Source organism: Arvicanthis niloticus, chromosome 12 (genome assembly GCF_011762505.2).
Source record: "Arvicanthis niloticus isolate mArvNil1 chromosome 12, mArvNil1.pat.X, whole genome shotgun sequence".
Classification (NCBI taxonomy): Eukaryota; Metazoa; Chordata; class Mammalia; order Rodentia; family Muridae; genus Arvicanthis; species Arvicanthis niloticus.
This window is the reverse complement of record NC_047669.1, coordinates 43,486,709-43,513,349: the sequence shown is the minus strand read 5'-3', so window position 1 is coordinate 43,513,349 and position 26,641 is coordinate 43,486,709. Positions and strand designations below refer to the sequence as shown.

The following is a 26,641-nucleotide window of genomic DNA, read 5'->3' as shown; positions in this document are numbered from 1 at the left end:
CATTGGAGTTCAAATCAATGGTGCCCAGTAAAACTGCCTTACTTTCTTCTCCAGAGAACAGTTAAGCCAAATGGGAATTTTCATTCTCTAATATATCCTCTTCTATGAAAAGCTTGCAAGGCTACAATTTGATTCTTGTGTTGAAGGGTGGAGTTTATGTAAACAAAATATATTTGTGCATGGGTAGTTAAATTTTCAAAATGCTCACTATGAAAAGATTTCCTACAAACATTACTGCCTTTCTGTGATGTTGGATTCTTTTCTGATTTAGAGAGGACAACACATGGTAAAGATCTCAGTGGTTTCTTTCAAGATATTCGTAAGTGATATCATACTTTTCATAAATACTCAAAAATATTTTTATTTCATTATAATTTATTTGGATTTTGATTCCCACAGCTAGATATAAATGAAGACAACAACAAAAAACTACTGGCATATTTTAACATTACTAAATATGAATAATCAAGATAGCTTGAATTTTTATGGTGCATTTAAAAATGTTTTAGTTTTTAGCATAATGACTTTAAAGATCTGTTAAAGCTAGTATTTAATTGATTTCTCCATGGTCTGTGACTTAAGTATGTGAACTGTGTAAAACAGGACCTTGTTATCAGGTTCTGGAGGGTAGCCAAGAGTAAAAGGCTGTGGTGTTTGGTGGAAGTGGGATGGGTGGGTCATCTTAGTGGCAAACAAGCAAAAGAGAGATAACCCGTTTACAGTACTACAGTTTTTATTTGCTGGCTTAAGGTGTCTGGTTAGGGGTTTGTGCTCTCTTTACTGCAGGGTAACTACATTAAATATGTATATATATATATATATATATATATATATATATACACACATATATACACATACATATACATACATACATATACATACATATATATATGCATATATATGTATATATATATATATATATATATATATATATATATATACACACACTCACACACATATGTAATTTTTTTGCTTATCTTCCTTGTGGTTTTCCTCACCATACTGTCCTCTCTTTGTAATCTCACTCTTTTATCCTTAGTTGAAAAGTTCTCTACAGCCTTGAGAAATTTGTGGTTGACAAATGCTAACTGTCTCCACATTTCTTAGACTATTTTAAACATTCTTTTACCCTATTTTCTTCTTATTTTCCATTATTCTATTTTCTAACGTTGGCTCTATCATGTGCAGAAAACTTTTCACCAATGCCATTAAAAATCTTTACATGTCAACATGCAGTGATCCATAGTTTATTGTACTTCACTTTTTAACTGCTGTTACCTTTTCTTTCTCACAGATTAAAACCTTAACTATCCATTTATGTTCTGCCCAGGGTATATTTGTATATTTTCACTAGAGTAACATAGGCTCTTCATCACAACAAGAAATATTTCATAGGAAATAATATTGGTACTAATATAGAAATTCTGGTGGGGAGTGGAGTGACTCAATGAACAAGAAGGAAGGGACTAGGTCACATGTTATTCTTAAGCCCTGGTAGACCAACTCTCCTGTTGATGATAAAAGTGGAAGGCTAACACATCTAATTTCTCAAGCTCAAGTTTAAAAATCTCAATACAAAGTTCACAGATAATATACAAAGTTCATCGTTTATTTTTTTCTTTTTTAATTGGACATTTACTTAGCATACCATACATCACTGCTTAGTAGTAGGTCTACATTGTGAATATTTTGTGATGTACCATTCTTCTGTTTAAATACCATGAGTGTCCTATCACATATATGTTTGATTTCTCACAATTTAAAGCCATTTGGAGATGTTTTTAAATGGTAGACTCATAGTCCCTGGTTATACTAATGCATCAATTTCTAAATTACTAAATTTTCTGGAAACACACAAATGTTTCCAGAAAATCCTGGTATGTACTCTGTTTGGGTGTCTCTGAATACATTACAGCTTTCTAATACTGTTGCTTCAAGTTTCTCCTCCCAGAAACTTGTTTTGTTCCACTACTGTATAATTACTTTAGAACTAATTTTGAAGTATTTTTCCAGCAACTATTTATTCTTAATATTCACCTCAAGTTAGTCACTATAATTCTAGTTGGTTGAGATGATTCACTTCTGTCTACCTTATAATGTAGGTACATAAAACATCTTTCTCTAGACTCATCATATAAAACTTAGATATGAAATTTGTAGCCAGACAAATGAGATTTCTACACATTTAACAAATGATGGAAGACATCTTGTTTCCCAAGAATATGTTGGTATATTCACATTTAGAATTTGGACCATGAACTTACATCATTTATCAATCTCAAGGATAGTTTCCATTGATTATTATAACATTAGATAAAATAAAAGGGCATTCTTATAATTAAATGGCTGCATTTAAATTACACAATCGAAAATTCACCTTCTAAACACAGTGTGAATAATATGTGACTTTCATTGCCTTTCATTTCAGGGACATCCAGTAAGGACATGGGAATAGAGAATATAACACTGCTGACAGAATTTGTTCTCACAGGACTCAGTCATCAGCCACAGTGGAAAATCCCCCTGTTCCTGCTGTTCTTGGTCATCTATCTCATCACTGTGGTGGGCAACCTTGGTTTGGTCACTCTCATCTGGAATGACCCTCACCTTCACATACCTATGTACTTGTTTCTTGGGAGTTTAGCTTTTGTGGATACTTGCTTATCATCCACAGTGACACCAAAGATGCTACTAAATTTTTTTGCCAAGGGTAAACTGATCTCTTTCTCTGAATGCATGATACAGTTTTTTTCATTTGGAATCAGTGCAACCACAGAATGCTTTCTCTTGGCAGCAATGGCCTATGATCGTTATGTAGCCATATGCAAACCTTTACTCTACCAAGTGATCATGACAAACAGACTCTGTGTACGTCTTTTAACATTATCCTTTGTAGGTGGATTCATTCATGTTTTGATTCATGAAGGCTTTTTATTCAGACTAACTTTCTGTGATTCCAACATAATAAATCACTTCTATTGTGATATTATGCCGTTGTTAAAGATTTCCTGTAATGACCCTTCTCTCAATTACCTGATGCTTTTTATTTTCTCTGGCTCAATTCAGGTATTCAGTATTGTGACTATTCTTATCTCTTATATACTTGTTCTGTTTTCAATCCTAAAGCAGAAATCTATCAAAAGCATAAAGAAAGCTTTTTCCACCTGTGGAGCCCATCTCCTCTCTGTGTCTTTGTACTATGGTTCTCTCCTCTTCATGTACGTGCGTCCTGCATCTCCACAAGTAGATGATCAAGATATGATGGACTCTATATTTTACACTGTTATAATTCCTGCACTGAATCCAATTATCTACAGTTTGAGAAATAAGCAAGTAAAAAATTCACTAGAAAAATTCTTAAAGAAAAACACTTAGGTCTCATATTGTTATGAAGTATATTGTTATTAAAATATCACAAAAATCATGTATCTGTATGTAGCTAAATTTTGTTTACTTACTAAAATATTTGCATTGCACTTACCCTAGAAGGTTTTTGTTGCTGGCTTCTGTGTATGTCAATGTATGGAGTATATTTGTATAGTATATGTATACTTATGTACATAGTAACATTTGACTATGTACACATATGGGAAGGCTGAAGGAATTTACCAGGCATCCTGCTTTATCACCTTATTTTATTGAAAGAGATCTTTCTCCAGAGTTAGGTTCATATTCTGCTAAACCCAGCAATCCTCCTTTCCATATCCCTCACTCCAATGATGCTATAACGGGGCCATAATTACCAACAGTGAAATCTGAAGTCCTTTTCTATTGACATTTGTACACTGTGCTCCTGTGGATGTAAACACAGTTATTCATATTCATCTTGTATAGCAAATGCTCTTACCTTCTAAACATATCATTTTCTCAAGAAGTTGCATTTAAATGAACTCTTGTTTATGTATCCATTTCCTTAACAATATTTAAAATAAATGGTAAATCATACTGTGGTGGTTTGAATATGCTTGCCCGATGGGAAGTGATACTATTAGGAGGTGTGGCCTTGTTGAAGGAAGTGTGTCACTGTATAGCAAGGCTTTGAGAGCTTCTAGTGCACAAGTTCTGCCCAGTGAAGAAGAGTCAGTCTCCTCTTGGCTGCCTTCAGATCAAGATGTAGAAATTTCAGCTTCTTCTCTAGTGCCATGTCTGCCTGCATACTGCCATGCTTCTCACTATGATGATAATGAACTGAATCTCTGAAACTGTAAGCCAGCCCTAATTAGATATTTGCCTTTATAAGAGTTGCCTTAGTCATGGTGTCTCTTTTCAGAAATAAAACTCCAACTAAGACAGAAATTTCTACCAGGGACTGGGCTTTGATAGACCTGACCATGTTTTTGTTTGAAGGAATGTGGATTTGGGGACTTTGAGTTTGGAAAGCCATGGGATGCTTTACGTGGGACTTAATGGACCATACTCATAGGAATATGGAAGACACTGGTGCTGAGGGTGACTTGAACTTTGAAGATCATTCTTATGATGTTTTGGTGAAAAAAATGTTGCTTCTTTTTGCGCTTGTCTGAAGAGTATGCCTAAGGCTAAGGTGAAGAGATTTGGGTAAATTGTATTGACAAAGGAAGTCTCAAAAAACCCTGGCATAGACTTTATCCTCTGATTTATTCTCATGAATAATGTTTTGATCAAACACAGCAAGCTTAGAAGAAAAAATACAAAATGTATTGTTCAAGCAGTAAAAGGGCACCAGGAAGTGCAATGGAGTTAAATCCTATGTTCAAGCATATTGAATGGAATTAAAGGAGTGGTGACCCTGGGGCAAGATCCCACCTAACTAGGTGTATTGTTTATGTGTTTGTGGTTGAACAAGGGATACTTATGTCATTTTAGAAACTATTACTTGGTTATTGTTTTCATTTGCACTTTCAAGCTGTAATTAACTAGAATCCAGAAATGTGGGGGCACACCTGTGATCCAGAATTTGAAGTTGGAAGACACAAACTTTTGACCCAGATCTTGACATGAGATGACATACACTTTTGACTCAGATCTAGAGGCATAGTTGACATGAAAAAATAGGCTTAGGCATGGTGGTACATATCTTTATTCTCAAAAGACAGAAGCAAGCATATCTCTGAGTTCAAGGACAGCCTAGGACAGTGCAAGTTCCAAGTAGAAAAAAAGCAAAATTTTACCTCATGCTGCAGCTGATAATAGGTAAGAATCACCCAGGTGGTACTGGTTTTGAAGACATAAAGAGGTCATAGAGATTAGCTGACGCTTAGCACTGTGAGAGGTCAGGAAATGCCATTGGTGAAGATGCAGCCTCAGCTGCAGTTGAAGGCCTAGGTCATCATGAGGAGAGCCTATGAAAGACTACTGGTAAAGACTTCTACTAGTTGCAGTAGAAGACTCCACCATATTGGAGATACCAGTACCATGAGATGACCACTAAGAACAGCAACAGCAGTGAAGTCAACCAGAGCCTAGAGTGTTACAGAAGGCAGCGCAGGTTGTGACCCAAATCCTTCGGAGGATCCCAGAAGATAATGTGTGGATCTCAGACACTGGAACAAGAAGCTGTAAAGTTTATGTTCCCTGGAGACCCCAAGATGTTAGAGATAGCAGAACATCTGCCTGCCAAGAAAAGCTGCTAACAGAGAGTGAAAATTGCCCAAGAGAAAGAAGTTTGTTTCAGTCAACAAAGATGAAAGGAGTTGGAGATCTGAAGAATGCTTTGACATCAGACATGAAGAGTTTAGAGTTTTCCCAGCTGGTTTTTGGTATTACTTTGGTCCAATATTTTCTCACTATGAAGTTTTGGAATGGTAATGTATATCCTGTAATGTTGGAGGTACATGATCTGCATTTTTTTTTAAATTTTGATTTTATAAGGGTTACACTTAAGTAATTGGATGAATCTCAGAAGATACTTTGAACTTGGACTTTTAACATTGTTGAGAATGTTATAGACTATGGGACTTTTGAAGTTGGACTAAATGTATTTTGCCTTATGGTATGGCTAGGTATGGTCCCCATAGAGTCATGTGTTTGAACAAGCCTATGGCAGCCAGGGAGTGAGTGGAATGTGGTGGTTTGAGTATGCTTAGTTCATGGGATGTTTTGCTATTAGGAGGTATGGACTTGCTGGAGGAGGTCTGTCACTGTAGGTGGGGCTTTGAGGGCTTCTAATGCTCAAGCTCTGGTCAGCAAGGAAGATTCAGTCTCCCTCTGGTTACCTTTAGATCAATATGTAGAACTCTCAGCTCCTTCTCTAACACTATCTCTGCCTGCATGCCACCGTGCTTCTTGCCATGATGATAATGGACTGAACCTCTAAAACTGTTAGCCAGTTCCAATTAAATGTTTGTCTTTATAAGAGTTGCCTTGGTCATGGTATCTCCTCACAGAAATAAAACCCTAAGACACATTCAAACACTTTTAATAAAATGTTTTAGTATAATAAACTAAAAATGGCAGAAATCAAATTAAAACAATTTAACAGGTTCATATGTTACTCATCATGAGATTATACATACATTAGCTGTTGTAGTAGTTTAACACATGTGAAAAGGACATGAATATGATATAAGTGACAGCATGGCAACTCACAGCACATTTACATTTTGTGATGAAGAAGTGCTACATTTCTGTCAACAAATACAAACTTAGAGAATATTGCTAGAAATTTGAAAAAGTCTTTGATTAAATTTTATTGTAAATTTATGACTTCTACTTTTTATAGAAATTCAGCTTTCAGTTCCCAAAAATTCCCATTACTCTCTTTCTACCTTCTTCCTAATTTACCTCATTTCCCCCTCCCAAAGAAGTCTTTCATATTTTGATATCCTGATCAGACTGTAAAGCTCACTTTTGTTCCTTTCCTTGTATATTTCAAAAAGCCACCAGACACTATAAACATTCAGAATATCTTGCAAGTATTTAGTCCTAGGTAAGATGTATTTAAAGCATGTTTCCCTCAACTATACACTTGATACCCAAACCACAAAAAGCCTTAACAAAAAAGTGAATTGCAGACAGATTTCTCTTATGAACATACATGCAAAATTCAATGAAATACCTGTAAACTAACTATAAACCATAACTTTATCATGGAATATCTTGTCTTCTCCATCTATCATGACTCAAAGTTTCTCTGGGTATAGTCTTGGATGGCATCTGGGGCCATTTAGAGGTTGCAAGACATCTGTCTGGGCCGTTCTGACTTCTAGAGTGTCTGTTGAGAAGTCAGGTGTAATTCTAATAGATCTGCTTTTAAATGTTGTTGGTATTATTTTCCATTTTGGCTTTTAATAGTCTTTCTTTGTTCTGTATGTTTAGTGGTTTGCTTGTTATTGTTATTATTATTATTATTATTATTATTATTATTATTATTATTATTTTAGTTCTGATCCTATATTTTCTCCACATCATTGCCAACATGTGCTGTCACCTGAGGTTTTGATCTTAGCCATTCTGATTGGTGTAAAGTGGATTCTCATGGTTTGATTATTGTATGGCAAGGAGACATTCTTTTCTGATCCAATCCATTTCATGTTCAGTATGTTTTTGTACCTTTATAGGCATCTTCTTCTTTTTTTCATATTTTTTATTGGATGTTATATTTACATTTCAGGTTTTATCCCCTTACCCCATTCCCCCCACCACCCAGGAAACCCCTATTTCATCCCCGCCTCCTGTCTCCACAAGTGTGTGCTCCAACCTACCCCACACTCCCACCTCCCCACCCTCGAATTCCTCCCCATTTGGTGTTCAGCCTTCATGGGACCAAGGATCTCCTCTGTTGTTAAAGGAGCACTAAAATCATTCATAAGCCTAGTATGTCTCCTTTACACTAGAGATATGGCATAAGAGGCAGCCTTTTATATACTTGGAGTAATGGCATTTACAAAACTCAGAATTGTGGGGAGACATAGCTATCTGTAATTCATAGAGTAATGACTGGTAATAACAGGACATCTTATGAGGTTTGGCCCAGCAGAATTTATAGATTTGTTTAATAGAGAATAACAACTCTATAGGATAGACAGATAAGTTTTTGAAAGTATAAAAGATAAACTGAAGAAGGCTGAGGAAAATTGTCCCAATGAAAACTCATGGTCCTTTGTCCCATTCCCATTTTTGAATGATATTTTAAATTTAGCATCATTGATTGAGCATGTAGCAAATTCCCTGAATAAAGGACTGTATAATCTCATAAAAAGTGTGTGCTAAATCTGTCTGGCTCTAATGTCATAGCCCTAATGATGAGTTTATTTTGGACTTCTGGAATTCATACCTGTGAGAGAATAGAACAAACTTTTAAGCCATCAAGAGTATATTCTGGATTATAGTAATCTCAAGTCTAGTTGGTGATTCTGATAACCTCAGTTCATCCATCTTTTCAGAGATGGATACAGTCAGAATTTCAGTCAAGCCCTGAGCCTTCTAAGCATACAGAGACTGGCTCACAGATGCGAAAGCTAGCTTTGTAAGGCTAAGTAATTTTTCTAATTTTCCTACCCCTCTTCACCCCTTTAAAAAATATTCATTCATCACTCCAATCTAGGAGGAAGAAGTTGTGGAAAATTTCTAGACAGATACCATGTACCAAAGTTAAGTCAGGACCAGATAAACCATATAAACAGTCCCATAACCCCTGAGGAAATAGAAGCAGTCATTAAAAGTCTCCCAACCAAAAAATCCCCAGGGCCAGATGGTTTTAGTGCAGAATTCTATTAGACCTTCAAAGAAGACCTAATACCAATACTTCTCAAAGTATTTCATAAAATAGAAACAGAAGAAATGCTACCTAATATATTCTATGAAGCCACAGTTACACAAATACCTAAACCACACAAAGACTCAACAAAGAAAGAGAACTTCAGACTAATTTCCCTCATGAATATTGATGCAGAAATACTCAATAAAATTCTTGCAAACTGAATCCAAGAACACATCAGAGCTATCATTCACCATGATCAAGTAGGCTTTATCCTAGGGATGCAGGGATGGAAATATATGGAAATCCATCAACATAATCTATTATATAAAAAAACTCAAAGAAATAATCCACATGATCATCTCTTCAGAAGCTGAAAAAGCTTTTGACAAAATACAACATCCTTTCATGCTAAAAGTATTATTCAACATCCTTAGTTATCAGAGAAATACAAATCAAAACAACCCTCAAATTGCACCTCACACCAGTCAGAATGGCTAAGATCAAAAACTCAGAGACAGCAGATGTACAAGGATGTGTAGAAAGAGGAACACTCCTCCATTTTTAGTGGGATTGCAAGCTGATACAAACACTATAGAAATGAGTCTGGTGGTTTCTCAGTAAATTGTACTTAGTACTACCTGAGGACCTAGGCATATCACTCCTGGGAATATACTCAAAAGATATAACAGAAACACATGTTCCACCATATTCATATCAGCCTTATTTATAATAGCCAGAAGCTGGAAAAAACCCAGATGTCCTTCAACAGAGGAATGGACAGAGAAAATGTGGCACTCCATTACACAATGGAGTACTACTCAGCTATTAAAAACAATGAATTTGTGAAATTCCTAGGCAAATGGATAGAACTAAAAAATATCATCCTGAGTGAGTTAACACAGTCACAAAAGAATACACATGATATGCACTCACTGATAAGTGGATATTAGCCCAAAAGCTCAGAATACTCAAAATACAATTCACAGACCACATAAAGCTCAAGAAGAGAAGAAGGAAGACCAGGATGTGATGTTTCAGTCCTTCTTAGAAGGGGAAACAAAATACTTATAGGAAGAAATACAGAAACAAAGTGTGGAGCAGAGACTGAAGGAAAGGCCATGCAGAGACTGTCTAACCTGGGCATCTATCCCATATACAGACACCAAACCCAGACACTATTGTGGATGCCAAGAAGTGCTTGCTGTCGGGATCCTGATATAGCTGTCTTCTGAGAGGCTCTGACAGATACAGAGGTGGACGCTTGCAGCCAACCATTGGACTGAGCACAGGGTCTGCAATGGAGGAGAAAGGACAGAAGGAGCTGAAGGGGTTTGGAACCCCCTAGGAAGAACAATAATATCAACCACCCAGACCCCCCCCCAGAGGTCCCAGGGACTAAACCACCAACCAAACCATGGCTCCAGCCACACATGTAGCAGAGGATGACCTTTTCAGGTATCAGTGAGAGGAGAGGCTCTTGGTCCTATGAAAGCTTGAATTTCAGGGTGTTGGGGCCCGAGCTACCCCACACTTGGGGGCAAAAAATGTTGAGAACTGCACTACCCCACGTTTGGGGGCCAAAATGTCTTGGACCACTCTATCAATGTTGGAACCCGCACTGCCAAAAGCCTTGGGGGTTAAACTGTTAGAGCCCACTCTGCCCCAAACTGCTCCCGTCTGCGGGTCCGGTTTCAGCAAGAGAGTGAGTGAGAACAGACTCAAAGAATGGAGACCAGACAGAGTATGATTCAATCCCGTTTATTCTTCAGTCTCTTTTCTTCTCCCCAAGTCCCAAGTCTTGAGTTTCTAGTCCCTAGTGCCTCCAAGTTCCTTCTCCAAGTTCCTTCTTCCAAGTGCTAAGTGCCTAATACCTAATAATTCTTCTTCTGACTTCTCTAGTCCAAGTGTCTTCTTCCTCAATGCCTAATTCCTACTCCAAGTTGTACTCCAAGTTGTACTCTCTAACCTAATTCCTAGTTCCAAGTTTTGCTGAGTTCTCTAGTTCAAGTGTCTTCTTCCTAGTTGTACTGAGCTCTCCTGTCTGCCTCTCACCTTTTATATGTCTCACTTCTAAGCCACACCTTTAGGTCACACCTTTAAGTCATGCCTTTAGGTCTTGTCTCTAAATCTGATCTCTAAGTCACGCCCTTAAGTCTTAGGTCTAAATCACAGCTTTAAGTCTCACATACCCAAGGGAAGATCCTGGGTATCTAAAGTAAGATGTTATCAGAGTGTGCTCAGCTGTTGTAGGCTATTGTAATCAAATCTCTTATCAGGGTATATGGCTCAAGATGGCTGCAAGGGTGATAGCTGCCTTCTGTCGGCTCCCCACACCAGGGCAAGGAGGTTGGAGCAGGTGGGTGAGTGGGGGAGCACCCTTATAGAAGCAGGGGGAGAGGCTATAGGAAAAGGGCTTTTCTTAGGCGAACCCAGGAAAGGAGATAACATTTGAAATGTAAATAAATAAATATCCAGATTAAAAAAAAAAAAAGGTTTGGAGAGTCATCATCCCAATCTGTTATAACTATGTTCATTGTATATCTGAGAGAAAAGGTGTTTTTAATGGACAAAAAGGGGGAAATATTGTGAATTTAATGATTGTATTATGTTATTTAGGTTCCCAAATCACATGAGAATTCCAGGACAATGAGATTCACTGCCCCCAGCTGGTCCTGATTGGTGAATAACGTTGCCAGCAGTCAATGGTTGGGCAGGGAGACAGAGACAAGACTTTAGGATGTGCAGGCAAGGGGACCAAGAGAAAGAGGATAGACATGTTGAGGAAGGAATAAGATCTAGGCTTGAAAGCTGCAGAAGGGAGAGCACACCAAAACATGTAAGAACCAGAGAAGAGCCATACAACCCCCACTCCAATTGGGTCTATGGTAACAAAGATAAAATATAGATTTTAGTAAGTAATAATTCAGGAGTATTGGAGGGGAAGCATTAGCGATGTGGAAGTTTAGGAGTGGCCCAGCCATTGAGCTGATTAAGACACATTGAATATAAGACTACATATGTGTACCTTTTATTCAAGTCTCCAGAGCATTAGCGCTTGTATGGAGGAACTCTTACTGCCACAGTAGGGAGATTAGAGCAGATTAATCAACTACTACAATGCGATTCAATTGCCTCTGCTTTATGAATGGAATAGAACTGAACTCAACTCCACAGAACTGCCTCCTACACTGACTAAACTGACTACACCAAATTCAACTCCACTCAGCAGAACTAACTGAAGTGAACTCAACTGCCTGTACCCACCCTCTCTGTTCTGCTCTTAAGTAGCCTTTCCTTCCTGTCTTTTCTTGGAAGAGTTGGGTGTATATTATTTCTGACTCATTTTGTCAAATCTTTCTGATTTACCACCCTTCAATTTGACATCAGTTTCAAACACTGCAGCTTACTTCTACAAACTAACTTTACCTTCATTATTTGGAATTGTAGGTATGTCATTCCACCCAGACCACACAGATCTAGAAGATCTTTATATGTGATTCCTTGCCACAGCAGCATGTTGCTGAATTACAATTCCTCTACATTTACCATAATGAGCAGTGTCAGCCTATCAGCCTGGGAATCATAAAAGAAGCCCCTAGGATTCTGGAGTAAGTTATTTCATCAGTTTTTTTTTAAACTATCTGGTTTGTAAGAAACTATAGTGTTACTAGATTCTAAAAGTGAAAGATTTTATCATAGGGTACCAGGTAATCTTACAAACTTGTCCAGTATTAGCAGAGCGCTGCAGGCTCAATTTGTCAAGAAGATACACATGTCTACAATATACGGTTATTAGATGGATGAGAAGCACTCATGACTAAGCCTGAGCTGGACAGATGCCACAAATCAATTTCCGGACCAGGTGACCCAGATACTTTATTACCAATTGTGTTGTAAGTAGTGTCTATTCAATTCACCCCTGTGGTCAGGAGCTTGATGAGGATCCTCAAATGACCAAAGCCAGAGGAAAAAGTGTCACTCTGATTTACAAATGGGTCCACTGAATATGTGGAAGCTTCATTAGCACAAAAGAGAGTAGCTTTGCAAGATAGAGGAGAAGAACTCTTCTGAACTCAAGACCTTAGAGGAGAACTACAAAGTCATGTACTCTGAGTGGATGGAAAAATTATCTCATGAAGTAGTATATCCATGTAGTTGCCCATGACCTAGCCTTGAAAGAAAGGAAAAGAAAAAAGAACTCAAGACACATGAGCAGATGAAGGACAGTAGACACCAAATATGACAAAGTTCATGACTAATAATCCCTTGAAGGGGCAGTGAAACAAAGAAGTAACAAAATGGTGCATTTATTTTGCTGAAGCCATTTTGTCATTTTCACACTGTAACAATGAGCATATGAACAAAGTGGTCCACTTATACCAACTCCTACATGAAATAGCATTCCTTCAGGATGATCTAGTTGCTATTACCTTGGAGGTGTGACTCTCAGCATCAAACCTATTCTAGGTTCCTGAAATAAAATAATTACCCAAGGGAGACTACCAGACATTTGAACAAACCTCATTTATTGGACCATTTCTTTCCAAGAACAACAACAATCTATTTGCATACAGATACAGACATATTTGGGGAATTAGTTAGTATGGCTTCCCTGGAGCTTGCTTGAGTCATGAGTCATAAATTAAGAATTCTATAGACCATAGCATCTATCAATTCAAGTCATAAAACAGTGGTGAGTATGGTCATAAGACCACAGAACCTACACTGCATGTAACACAAGGCACCACCAGGAAGTGACTAGCTTTTAAGAGTGCCACTATAGTCTTCTCAAACATACCTATGTTACTAAATCAAGGACAGATAGCACTTTGAAAAGGTGAGCAGGGAGATATTCTTTACAATGTGATATATGTATTAAATAAAGAAAACCTTCTATTTTTTCATTTCCAAATCAAGAAATATGTGGATGTACCCATCACTCTCAGTAGCCTACTTGAAAACTCTGTATTTCTTACCACATCTCTATCCTAGAGAATCCAGCTCACTCTTTCAAGTGAACATATCATTGTGATCCTGGTGAATTACAACTCATGGTTATTACCAGGAAACTTTGGACTCTGTAGAGCAGAGTTGACTGTATATTTATATATGAAGAGAGAACAATGATTTTGCACCTGAAGGTGAGAAAGAATATATCTGTATCCCACTTGGGTGATTCTGGGTTCTCTCTTGCCTTGTTTTAACTAAGACTTAGATGCTCACTTCAGAATGAGAAGAGCATGGTGGCTTATCTCAGACTCTAGATCTCAGTCTCCCTGATGCTGGAACTTTTAAAAACGGTTTCTTATATTGTGCTGACCCCCAATCATAGAATTATTTTTGTTGCTACTTTATAACTGTAATTTTGCTACTGTTATGAATCATAATGTAAACATTTGTGGTTTCTAATGGTCTTAGGTGACTATTGTGAAAGGCTGTTTGACCTGGAAAGGAGTCATGACCCACTGCTTGTGGAAATCTCAACTAGGGTCACCCCCATAAACTCCCTGTAGTAGAGATTGAAGTGGCCACCTCCTGTAGCCAGCCAGGCCACAGGAAGTTCCAAGCCAGCATGACTTCATAATAAGACCCTGTTTCAAAAGTAAAATAAAATGAAATGACATACTCTACTTTAGCCAGCCCTTCAATACTTCTCCCCATTTAATTCTCATATTCCTGCTTCCCTTTTATGTCCTTCTGAAACTATACTTTTTTCTTTTTTTTTTTTTTGGAAGATCCCCTCATCCTCTCTGGCCCCTTACTATCTACCTAACTCCAATGGTTATTTGGATTGCAGCACACATATCAAAAACTTAAAAGTTAACATCCACAAATAAAACTAAGCATAAAATATTTGTATTTTGGGATCAATATTTGTATTTCCTTCACATAATTCTTTCTAATTTCATCCAATTACTTATAAATTCCATTTTTTCTTAACAGGTAAATAATAGTCCATTGTGTAAATGTGCTACATTTCCATTACCCAATCACCATTAGATGGACATCAATGCTGTTTGCAATTTTTTGGCTTTCCATTTGTTTGCTTGTTTTGAGGGAGAAAGAAAGAGAACGAAATATGACTATAGAGGTGTGAAGAATCTGAGAGGAGTTGGAGTAGGAAAAATATCATGATCAAAACATAGTGATTGAAAAAAATAATAGTAAAAAGGTCTAAAAAAGTTCTCTTGTTCTCTTGCTACTACCTTCAGATCTACTTTGCCAGATATCCAAACTATAAAATTCAAGTATTAACTATTCCATTTTCTCTCTCTTTGAACTTATTTTATATTGCAAAGTTACACTTTTAAGCCTCAGTGACCATAGCAAAAGTTCATATTAAATACATGTATTCATAGATGTGTATGAATGTGTGTGATTATAGGGGTGGAAATATATAAGTAGTTGTTGACTTGACTAAGAGTGTTTTTTTCATTAGCGCATATCCAGCTAAGAGATTTGAACAATGCTAAGGAGGAGGTATAGTCAGGAGAATGTTTGCAGGCTTTGGTAGTGGTTTTGTCTCTTATAGGTTTCACTTGTTTCAATTTAATTGTCCTAGATATCTGAGTTATAATTTTAAAATCAACCAATAAAATAATGTACACTTAGAACAATTTTTAGAGCTTTATTTTTTTCACTGTTCAATTTCAGTTTTGACTGATATAATATTTATACATACCTGATTACAACTCACAATGTTGGCTTAATTACTTCTTTCTGTGACAAAAAAAAAAATACTTGGCAAAAGTAATTTAGAGAGAGAGAAGGTTTATGCTGACTCAAATTTAAGAAGAGATACAAGCCAGCCTGGTGGGAAAGGCAGGGGACAGCAGAGTGAGGCAGCTGGTCACAGCCGACCTACACAGGAGCAGAGACAGAGGAGGGCTGCTACTCAGCTTCTTCCCTTCTTTTTATCCAGTCTGTGATCCCAGCCAAAGGGATCCTGCTTCTCATACTCAGAGTGAACTTCCCTCTTAGTTAACTCTACCTGGAAACACTCTCATAGACACAGTCAGAAGTATGTTTCCATAGCAATTATAAATCTAGGCAAGGTGACAATGAAGATTAGCCATCATAGGTGAGTTGTTTTAACTCATGTGTATGCTGAGTGTTCTATGCTTTTCTAAGAATTAGCCTTAAAATGTAAGTAGTATGCAATTCAAATTCCTTACTCACACTTGAAGCAGATCTATAAACACTCTTAGAGCATTGCTGTGATCTGATGCAAATTGTAATCTCTACTTGCTTTTCAATCATGTGAACTGGACCTAGAAGACCGAAAAAGCCTTTCCAACTAGACTGGGGGCAGATGAGTCCACAAAGAGGGAACAAATGTGATCGTGCTATTTTGGTACTAGCTTCATGTTATTTCCTCGATTTTTTTCACAGATATTATCAGTTATTTTCAAATCAAGTTTTCTTATTTATGATTTTTAAAGAATGTCTGGCTTGATCTTATTGTCAATGGAGTTTGTGAGACTGCTCTGTCTGCTGCTCTGCACCCTGCCTTGTGAGTAGTAGCCTGCCTTTGTTGTGTGTCAAGCTGTTGGTTTTAATAACTCAGAGAAAAATTATTGTGCTTCACAGGTCTCATATGCAGCTTGTCATCTTTCAATATCTGATACTCTGGTGAAACAGAACACACATTTCATTAGTCCAAATGTAACCCTCAGAAAACAGCAGCAGGGCACCTCAAAATATTACTGGAAAATATCTTAAATAGATAAGATATTCATGTCCATGTGTTTTTCCATAATTATTCAATAATTTTTTCAATAAATTAATTTAACTGTCTTTCCTAGGAAACAAATGCTAATTTTGTTTGGGTATAACTGGTACTCACAACTATATTAGCACATCCCTTCCTTCAAACTTGTCCTTTAAAGATGGTCTTTATTTTACAGAAATCTCTCTGTTCCTTCAGGAAGTGATGGGGATGCCTTTGCCTATTCTATAAACAGATCGCACTTCTGTATGGACAATGGCCAAGTAAAACACACCTGTTAAGAACTTAGATGGGGGTCCAGAAAAAGAATAAAAGAACATATTGAAAAGTAACCCTGAAGTCACATCTAATGCAAGTACTAAAGAAAAAAAAAACTCATTAGCAGACATTTATTGCTTCTAGATAGAGTTAAGAGTAAGAACTAGTTTGTCAATGCTGCAGTTCTTGAAAATATGTTAATGCATGCAGCCATGCTTACTTCCCCCAAAGCTTCCATGGATGTTAGAACTTGTGTTCAGAAAACTGCCACATTGTTTTACTCTGACATTGTTTTATGACTTTAAATGTTGATATTTTTCAGATACTTCCCAAGAATAGTCTTGAAAGTGGTAGAGCCCTTTGATCATAAAGACTTGCTTGCTTAGCTGACAGAAGTAACCACTTGGTAATGCGTTCCATTGAGTACATGTCATAGAATAAAGGGACTTTTTGTAGAATAAAGTTTTACAAAGCTTCCACTATGCAATTTTGCTAGTGTCCTGGCTATGAAATATGTTAAGAAGCCAAATATCTATATAGCATTATTGGTTAACATTCTTCCAGGCACACAAAGCATTTTTTCCTCAAAAGCAGGCCTCAAAGCATGCTTTCTGTTGTCTATAGAACAGCCATGAAACAAAACAAAACCAAAACTTGGTATATATGTAAATGTCTCATCTGAAATGTAAATTTCACTTTTTCAAAAATTTTTTGAAAAAATTTTTTTGTCAAAAATTTCTTCATCCTTCTTCTTATCTCACTTTTCCTTCTTCTTCTTATCTCACTTTTCCCTCCTCCTCCCCCTCTCTACCTTTTTTTAATGAACTAAAAATTCAGAAACCACAAGAATGATCAAACAAATGTTTGTGAGTAAAAAAAAAATCAGTTATTTAAAGTGTAATTAATTCAGGATAATGTAAGTTCAAATTAAGAGATGGCAAAAATTGAAAACACTTTAAATTTTAATTTAATTTTGAGGATTCTCAAAATAATGATATGATAAGGTGTGCTTGGAGTGCTTCAAGGTCCCATTGAGAATCTTCAGAAGCAAGGTCTCTACCTGACTTGAGGAACCTGAAGTAAAAAGCAAATGGGGGACCATAGAAGTGAGATGAATTAGTCACAGAAAGACAAACAGCTCACTCAGATGGGAATCTAAAAGAGGATTTCATTGAGCAGAGTAGAATAGTGAACACTATTAAAAGTGGTAAGACAGAATGTGTAGGCATGGATAACAAAATACCCAAACTCAATTATACAGTGCAAGCTTTTGTTCCATAGCAGTTAGAAGATTATTGATCACAATATTATATATTCTGGGAAGATATAGAAGGTGTGGAAGCTTTTTACCATAAACCATAAATATTTAAGGACCTAAAATGCAAATTATCCTAATTGGCAAATTTGAACTAGAGAAACAAATAATCTGAAGGGTCTTGAGGGTTCAGTGCAGCCTTGGAAGCCTCTGCTACTCTCCTAGACATTAAATCTGCCTTGAGAGAGACTATGTGTTCATGTCTAGGCCTGTGAACCACAACAACAAGCAAAACAAATGAATCCTGCCCCTCCACACAGAATCATTTCTGATCAAATAAAACCAGCCTTGAAAGACTTATTGACTATTATTTTGAGTAATGATACAAGTTTTTTTACCTGTCACTCCAAATTGTGTTTAAATTTTATAAGATCGTTGCCCTTGCAAATGTTGCTTTAGGGGAGGCTTCCATAAACATTAGTCAAACCATGTAATGTCATTTTCAAATCACAGCTTTTATGTTGCATGTGAAGATGGACTCAATAGGAAAGGTATTTTATGCTAGTTATGTTTTCTTCTTTTTCAAATATTTCTTGTGTACCTGGAAGACAGTAGTTTAACAAAAATTTCTCTTTTCTCTCCCTTTTGAATGCAGCAGCTCTATGCCTCAGACCTCTTAATCAATTTATAGATATAAACTGAAAATTAGCTAGAAGAATCAGCATGACTTTGTATTTTAGAAGGTTTATGGTAATATACAATTGACCATTATGTAAATGTGTCAATTAAGAGGGAATAGTAAAAATATTATATAGGAAAATACTTTTTAGTTTCTCATTTTATTTTTAAACTCTCAAGTCTTTGAAACATTCACCCTTTTGCAGAATGCAAGTCATCAACTTCTAAATTTACTTTATACTACATCCCTGACATTCCTTGCTGTATATAGTTCACAACTCAGGCATTTGACATGGATAAAATATTATCCATACCTAATTCTTCACAATTGTCCTGTAATATCCCTTATTCTTTTTTGGTCTTTATAATATAGAGGGTGAGAAAGGACCATTGCTGCACTTTGTTGTCATGCTGTTCTTGAATCTTGCAGCCTGAAATGACTTCCTCTCTGTTTTCTTTAATAGAAATATTTTAAATATTTATCAGTTGTTTCACAGAATGACCCACAATCTGGATTTTTCTGATTTACTCCTCAAGGATATATATATTTTGTAATCTTTGGCAAGAGTCCCACAGGATGATCTGTGCTTTCCCGTGGCTTTCATCATAAGATGCTTACGCCATGTGTCCTGTGACTAAGGATATCTTTGGTGAATCAGTTCAGTTAGAGTCTACCAGGCTTTCTACTGCAAACATTGTAATCAAGAGTTAATGATGATTAATGCTTTTGGACAACATGGAAGGAAGTCCTGCAACAGCCCTTCACCTAATGGTGTTGCTTCCACAGCAAAAGTTTTATGAAGCTAGTGTGACTTCAATCCAATGGTTGGCTGTGAGTAACTGCATCTCCATCAGTCAGTTACCAGTAGAGCCTCTCAGAGGATAGCCAAACTAGGCTCTTGTCTACAAGCACAATATGGCGTCAGTAATAGTGCCAGAGTTTGGTCCTATGGGATGAATGACCGTTTTGTCAATCTCTGCTCCATTTTTGTCTCTGCATTTCTATTAGACAGGAACAATTCTGGGTCAAAATTTTTTAAAGTAGGTTGGTGACCTCTACTGGAGGCCCTCTCTCTCTCTCTCTCTTTTTTTTCTTTTTTTTTCTTAAAATAATATTTTTTTATATTTTTTATTTCTTTAAAATACATTTCAGATTTTATCCCCTCACCCCATTCCCCCCACCACCCAGGAACCACCTATCCCTTTCCTCCTCCTGCCTCCACAAGGGTGTGCCCCACTCCGCATCCTCGAATTCTTTTCCACTTGGTGTTCAGCCTTCATGGGACCAGGGATCTCCTCTCCCACCCATGCCCAATAATGCCATCCTCCCCTAAGTATACAGCTGAAGTCATGGGTGCCTCCCTTTGTGCTCTGAGGCTGGTGATTTAAACCCTGGGGAGCTCTGTTTGGCTGGCACTGTTGCTCTCCTCTTGGGGCCACCAACCCTTTCAGCTCCTTCAGTCCTCTAACTTCTTCATTGGGAACCCTTGATCAGATCAATGGGTTGCTGCGAGCTTCCACCTCTGGATATGTCAGACTCTGGCAGACCTCTGAGGAGACAGCTGCATCAGGCTCCTGTCAGCATGCACTTCCTGACATCCATATCAGCGTCTATCTTTGGTGACTGCACATGGGATGGATATCAAGGTAGAGTGGTCTCCCGATGGCCCCTCCTTGACTTTCTGTCCCACACTTTGTCACCTTATTTGCTCTCTTGAGCATTCTGTCACTCCTCCCAAGAAGGACCAAGGCATGCACACTTGGTCTTCCTTCTTCATGAGCTTCATGTGGTCAGTTAGTTGAATCTTGGCTATTTCAAGTTTTTGGGCTAACATCCACTTATCAGTGAGTAAATACCATGTGTGTTCTTTTGTGATTGTGTTACCTCACTCAGGATGATATTTTCTAGTTCCATCCATTTACCTAAGAATTTCTCGAATTCATTACTTTTAATAGCTGAGTAATATTCCATTGTGTAAATGTACCACATTTTTTGTATCCATTCCTCTGTTGAAGGGCATCTGGGTTCTTTCCAGCTTCTGGCTATTATAAATGAGGCTGCTATGAACATAGTGGAACATATGTCTTTGTTATATGTTAGGGCATTTTCTGGGTATATGCCCAGGAGTGGTATAGCTGGGTCCTCAGGTAGTGCTATGTCCAATTTTCTGAGGAACCGCCAGACTGACTTCCAGAGTGGTTGTACCAGCTTGCAACCCCACCAACAATGAAGGAGTGTTTCTCTTTCTTCACATCCTTGCCAGCATCTACTATCATCTGAGTTTTTGATCTTAGCCATTCTGACTGGTGTCAGGTGGTATCTCAGTATTGTTTTGATTTGCATTTCCCTGATGACTAAGGATGTTGAACATTTCTTAAGGTGCTTCTCGGCCATTTGAGTTTCCTCAGTTGAGAATTCTTTGTTTAGCTCTGTACCCCAGTTTTTAATGGGGTTATTTTGTTGTTTGGCATGTAATTTCTTGAGTTCTTTGTATATATTTGATATTAGCCCTCTATCAGATGTGGGATTGGTAATGATCTTTTCCCAATCTGTTGGTTGCCGTTTTGTCTTGTTGACAGTGTCCTTTGCCTTACAGAAGCTTTGCAATTTGATGAGGTCCCATTTGTCGATTCTTGATCTTAGAGCATAAGCCATTGGTGTTCTGTGCAGGAACTTTTCCCCTGTGCCTAGGTATTCGAGGGTCTTCCCCAACTTCTCTTCTCTTAGTTTCAGTGTATCTGGCTTTATGTGAAGGTCCTTTATCCACTTGGAGTTGAGCTTTGTACAAGGGGATAAGAATGGATTAATTTGTATTCTTCTACATGTTGACCTCCAGTTGAGCCAGCACCACTTGTTGAAGATGCTGTCCTTTTTCCACTGGATGGATTTAGCTCCCTTGTCAAAGATCAAGTGGCTGTAGGTGTGCGGCTTCATTTCTGGGTCTTCAATTCTATTCCATTGATCATCCTGTCTGTCTCTGTACCAATACCATGCAGTTTTTATCACTACTGCTCTGTAGTACAGTTTGAGGTCTGGAATGGTAATTCCTCCAGAAGTTCTTTTATTGTTGAGAATAGTTCTCCCTATCTCTGTACCAATACATGCAGTTTTTATCACTACTGCTCTGTAGTACAGTTTGAGGTCTGGAATGGTAATTCCCCCAGAAGTTCTTTTATTGTTGAGAATAGTTCTCCCTATCCTAGGTTTTTTGTTATTCCAAATGAATTTGTAAATTGCTCTTTCTATCTCTATGAAGAATTAATTTGGAATTTTGATGGGTATTGCATTGAATCTGTAGATTGCTTTTGGTAGGATAGCCATTTTTACTAAGTTAATCCTGCCAATCCAGGAGCATGGGAGATCTTTCCATCTTCTGAGATCTTCAATTTCTTTCTTCAGAGACTTGAAGTTCTTGTCATACAGATCTTTCACTTGCTTGGTTAGATTCACTCCCAGATATTTTATATTATTTGTGACTACTGTGAAGGGTGTCATTTTCCTAGTTTCTTTTTCAGCCTGTTTATCGTTTGAGTAGAGAAAGACTACTTATTTGTTTGAGTTGATTTTATATCCAGCCACTTTGCTGAAGTTGTTTATCAGGTTTAGGAGTTCTTTGGTGGAAGTTTTAGGGTCACTTAAGTATACTATCATATCATCTGCAAAGAGTGAAATTTTGACTTCTTCTTTTCCTATTTGTATCCCTTTGACTTTCTTTTGTTGTCTAATTGCTCTGGCTAGGATTTCCAGTACTATATTGAATAGATAGGGTGAGAGTTGGCAGCCTTGTCTAGTCCCTGATCTTAGCAGGATTGCTCCAAGGTTCTCTCCATTTAGTTTGATGTTGGCTACTGGCTTGCTGTATATTGCTTTTACTATGTTTATGTATGTGCCTTGAATTCCCTAAGACTTTTTATCATGAAGAGATGTTGAATTTTGTCAAATGCTTTCTCAGTGTCTAATGAGATGATCATGTGGTTTTTTCTTTGAATTTATTTATGTAGTGGATTACATTGATGGATTTTCGAATATTGAACCATCCCTGCATTCCTGGAATAAAGCCTACTTGATCATGATGGATGATTGTCTTGATGTTTTCTTGGATTCGGTTTGTGAGAATTTTATTGAGTATTTTTGCATCAATATTCATAAATGAGATTGGTCTCTAATTCTCTTACTTTGTTGGGTCTTTGTTAGATTTAGGTATAGGCATAATTGTAGCTTCACAGAATGAATTGGGTAGTGTTTCTTCTTTTTCTATTCTGTGGAATACTTTGAAGAGAATTGGTATTAGGTCTTCCTTGAAGGTCTGATAGAATTCTGCACTAAAACCGTCCAGTCCCAGACTTTTATTGGTGGGGAGGCTTTTAATGACTGCTTCTATTTCTTTAGGGGTTATGGGACTGTTTAGATGGTTTATCTGCTCCTCATTTAACTTTGGTATCTGGTATCTGTCTAGAAAATTGTCCATTTCATCCAGATCTTCCAATTTTGTTGAGTATAGGCCTTTGTAGTAGGATCTGATGAGTTTTTAAATTTTCTCAGTTTCTGTTGTCTTGTCGCCTCCTGAACCAACCAGCAGACAGAAGACAACAGACACGGGATCTCCTTCCCAACACGGTTTATTCAGGAACCTTGAAGTATCGTGAAAGGCCTCCTCCCCCAACCCTTAAATCTCTGTGTCCTCTCCAATCAGAACCTGCCATGAAGTCATTCTCGATTGGTGCTGAGCACATACGTCACATGGCCTGATCTTATGTAACAATGAACAAGCAGAATGCATTCGCAGTAAAGCCTAGCCTACGTGCCACCCAGGCTTCCTGAAATGGTGAACCAACACACCAGGGGTGTCTGGCACCCAGCCAGGCGCCATCTTGAGTTTCGCTCCCTACAATGTTTCCATTTACAGTTTTGATTTTATGAATTTGGATACTGTCTCTGTGCCCCTTGTTTAGTCTGGCTAAGGGTTTATCTATCTTGTTGATTTTCTCAAAGAACCAGCTCTTGGTTTTTGTTGATATTTTGTATAGTTCTTTCTGTTTCTACGTGGTTGATTTCAGCTCTGAGTTTGATTATTTTCTGCCGTCTACTCCTCTTGGGAATATTAGCTTCTTTTTATTCTAATGCTTTCAGGTGCGCTGTCAAGTTGTTAGTGAATGCTCTCTCCAGTTTTGGGTTTTTTTTTGTAAGCACTTAGAGCTATAAGTTTTCCTCTTAGTACTGCTTTCATGGAATCTCACAAGTTTTGGTATGATGTGTCCTCCTTTTTATTAAATTCTAAAAAGTCTTTAATTTTTTTCTTTACTTCTTCCTTGACCAAGTCATCATTGAGTAGAGCGTTGTTCAGTTTCCATGTGTATGTGGGCTTTCCGTTGTTTTTGTTGTTATTAAATACCAGCCTTAGTCCATGGTAGTCTGATAGGGTACATGGGATTATTTCAATCTCTTTGTATCTGTTAAGGCCTGTTTTGTGACCAATTATATGGTCTATTTTGGAGAAGGTACCATGAGGTGCTGAGAATAAGGTATATTCTTTTGTTTTAGGATGAAATGTTCTATAGATATCAGTTAAATCCATTTGGTTCATAACTTCTGTTAGTTTCATTGTGTCTCGGTTTAGCTTTTGTTTCCATGATCTGTCCATTGCTGAGAGTGGGGTGTTGAAATCCCCCACTATTATTGTGTTAGATGTAATGTATGCTTTGAGGTTTAGTAAAGTTTCTTTTATGTATGTGGGTGCCTTTGCATTTGGGGCATAGATGTTCAGAATTGAGAGTTCTTCCTGGTACATTTTTCCTTTGATGAGTATGTAGTGTCCTTCCTTATCTTTTTTGATTACTTCTGGTTGAAAATCAATTTTATTTGATATTAGGATGGCTACTCCAGCTTGTTTCTTGAGACCATTTGCTTGGAAGATTGTTTTCCATCCTTTTACTCTGAGGTAGTATCTGTCTTGGTACACTACCTCAGGTGTAGTGCGTTTCCTCTATGCAGCAAAATGCTGGGTCCTGTTTATGTATCCAGTCTGATAGTCTATGCCTTTTTATTGGAGAATTGAGTCCATTGATATTAAGAGATATTAAGGAAAATGATTGTTACTTCCTGTTATTTTTGTTATTAGAAGTGGAATTATGTTTGTGTAACTATCTTCTTTTGGGGTTGTTGGAAGACTACTTTCTTGCTTTTTCTAGGTTGTAGTTTCCCTCCTTGTGTTGGAGTTTTCCATCCATTATCCTTTGAAATGCTGGATTTGTAGTAAGACATTGTGTAAATTTGCTTTTGTCATGGAATATCTTTGTTTCTCCATCAATAGTGATTGAGAGTTTTGCTGGGTGTAGTAGTCTAGGCTGGCATTTGTGATCTCTTAGGGTCTGTATAATATCAGTCCAGGATCTTCTAGCTTTTATAGTCTCTGGTGAGAAATCTGGTGTAATTCTTATAGGTCTGCCTTTATATGTTACTTTGCCCTTTCCCCTTACTGCTTTTAGTATCTTCTGTTTGTTTTGTATATTTGATGCTTTGATCATTATGTGACGGGAGGTATTTCTTTTTTGGTCTAGTCTATTTGGGGTTTTGTAGGCTTCTTGTATATTTAAGGACATCTCTCTTTTTTTTTTTTAGGTTAGTGAAGTTTTCCTCTATAAATTTTTGAAGATATTTACTGGCCTTTTAAGTTGGGAGTCTTCACACTCATCTATACCTATTATCCTTAGGTTTGGTCTTCTCATTGTGTCCTGGATTTCCTGGATGTTTTGTGTTAGGAGCTTTTTACATTTCACATTTTCTTTGACCGCTGTGTCTATGTTTTCCATGGTATCTTCTGTGCGTGAGATTCTTTGTTCTATCTCTTGTATTCTGTTGGTGATGCTTGTGTCTATGACTCCTGATCTTTTTCCTAGGTTTTCTACCTCCAGGGTAGTCTCCCTTTGTGATTTCTTTATTGTTTCTACTTCCATTTTTAGATCCTGGATGGTTTTGTGTAATTCCTTCACCAGTTTGGTTCTGTTTTCTTGCATTTCTTTAAGGGCTTCTGCCTATTTACCTGTGTTCTCCTCAAATACATTGAGAGTGTTATGTCCTTTTTAAAGTCCTCTATCATCATCATGAGAAGTGATTTTAATTCTGAATCCTGCTTTTCCGCTGTGATGTGGTGTTCAGGACTTGCTATGGTGGGAGAACTGGGTTCTGGTGATGCCAAGTAACTTTGATTTCTGTTGTTTACATTCTTATGCTTGCCTTTTGCCATTTGGTTAGCTCTAGTGCTACCTGCACTCACTGGTTCTGACTGGAGCCTGCCTTTCCAGTTATCTTGGTTGTGTCAGAACTCCTCAGGGTCCGGATGTCTCTGTGATCCTGAGCTCCAGCTGTTCTGGGTATAGTGGCTCCTCTAGGATATCTCAGGATATGGTGTCTCCATGGTAGTAGACCAGCTAGGTGTTTGCTGCTCTGAGTATAGTCATTCCTCTAGGATGCCTCAGGATATGGTGTCCCCTGCTCTGAGGTCAGTGATCTCTCTAGGATGTCTCCAGAAGTGGTTTTTGCAGCTCTGAGGGCAGTGGCCTCTCAAGGATGTCTGCAGCTCTGAGGGCAGTGGCTGCCCTGGGATGCCTCCGGATGTGGTTTCCACAGGGGCACAGATCAGCTGGGTGTCTGCTCCAGTCACTGCAGCTCTGTGAGCCTTAGCCTCTCTATGATGCACCGGATGCAGCTCCCGCAGGGGAGCAGATCAGCTGGGTGTCTGCTCCAGTCACCGGGATCCAGGCGAGGGGCAGAAGGGGAGTGGTATTCCGCAGAGGCGGGATCTGGATGCTAGGTGCACTCTGGGAGGTCCCTACTGCCAGTTGTGCCTCTGGGGCCTAGGGCAGTGTGTGGGTGCTCCTACCTGCAGCTCTGCAATCTGTGGCCTCTCTATGATGCCTCCAGACTCAGCTTCCACAGGGGAGCAGATCAGCTGGGTGTCTGCTCCAGTCACCAGGCGGCATCTTCTTCTTAAATTAGAAAAATTTTCTTCTATAGTTTTGTTGAAAATATTTTCTGGGATTT

At 37.9% G+C, this 26,641-nt stretch overlaps 1 protein-coding gene across 1 annotated transcript; it reads left to right on the top strand.

Moving 5' to 3' along the window:
* Positions 1-132: 132 nt before the first annotated feature.
* LOC117717919 (olfactory receptor 5H19-like) lies at positions 133-6,334 on the top strand. Its single transcript, XM_076943054.1, has 2 exons — positions 133-319; positions 2,429-6,334. The coding sequence occupies exon 2, from the start codon at positions 2,446-2,448 to the stop codon at positions 3,373-3,375; it is 930 nt and encodes a 309-aa protein (XP_076799169.1). The 5' UTR covers positions 133-319; positions 2,429-2,445; the 3' UTR covers positions 3,376-6,334.
* Positions 6,335-26,641: the final 20,307 nt, after the last annotated feature.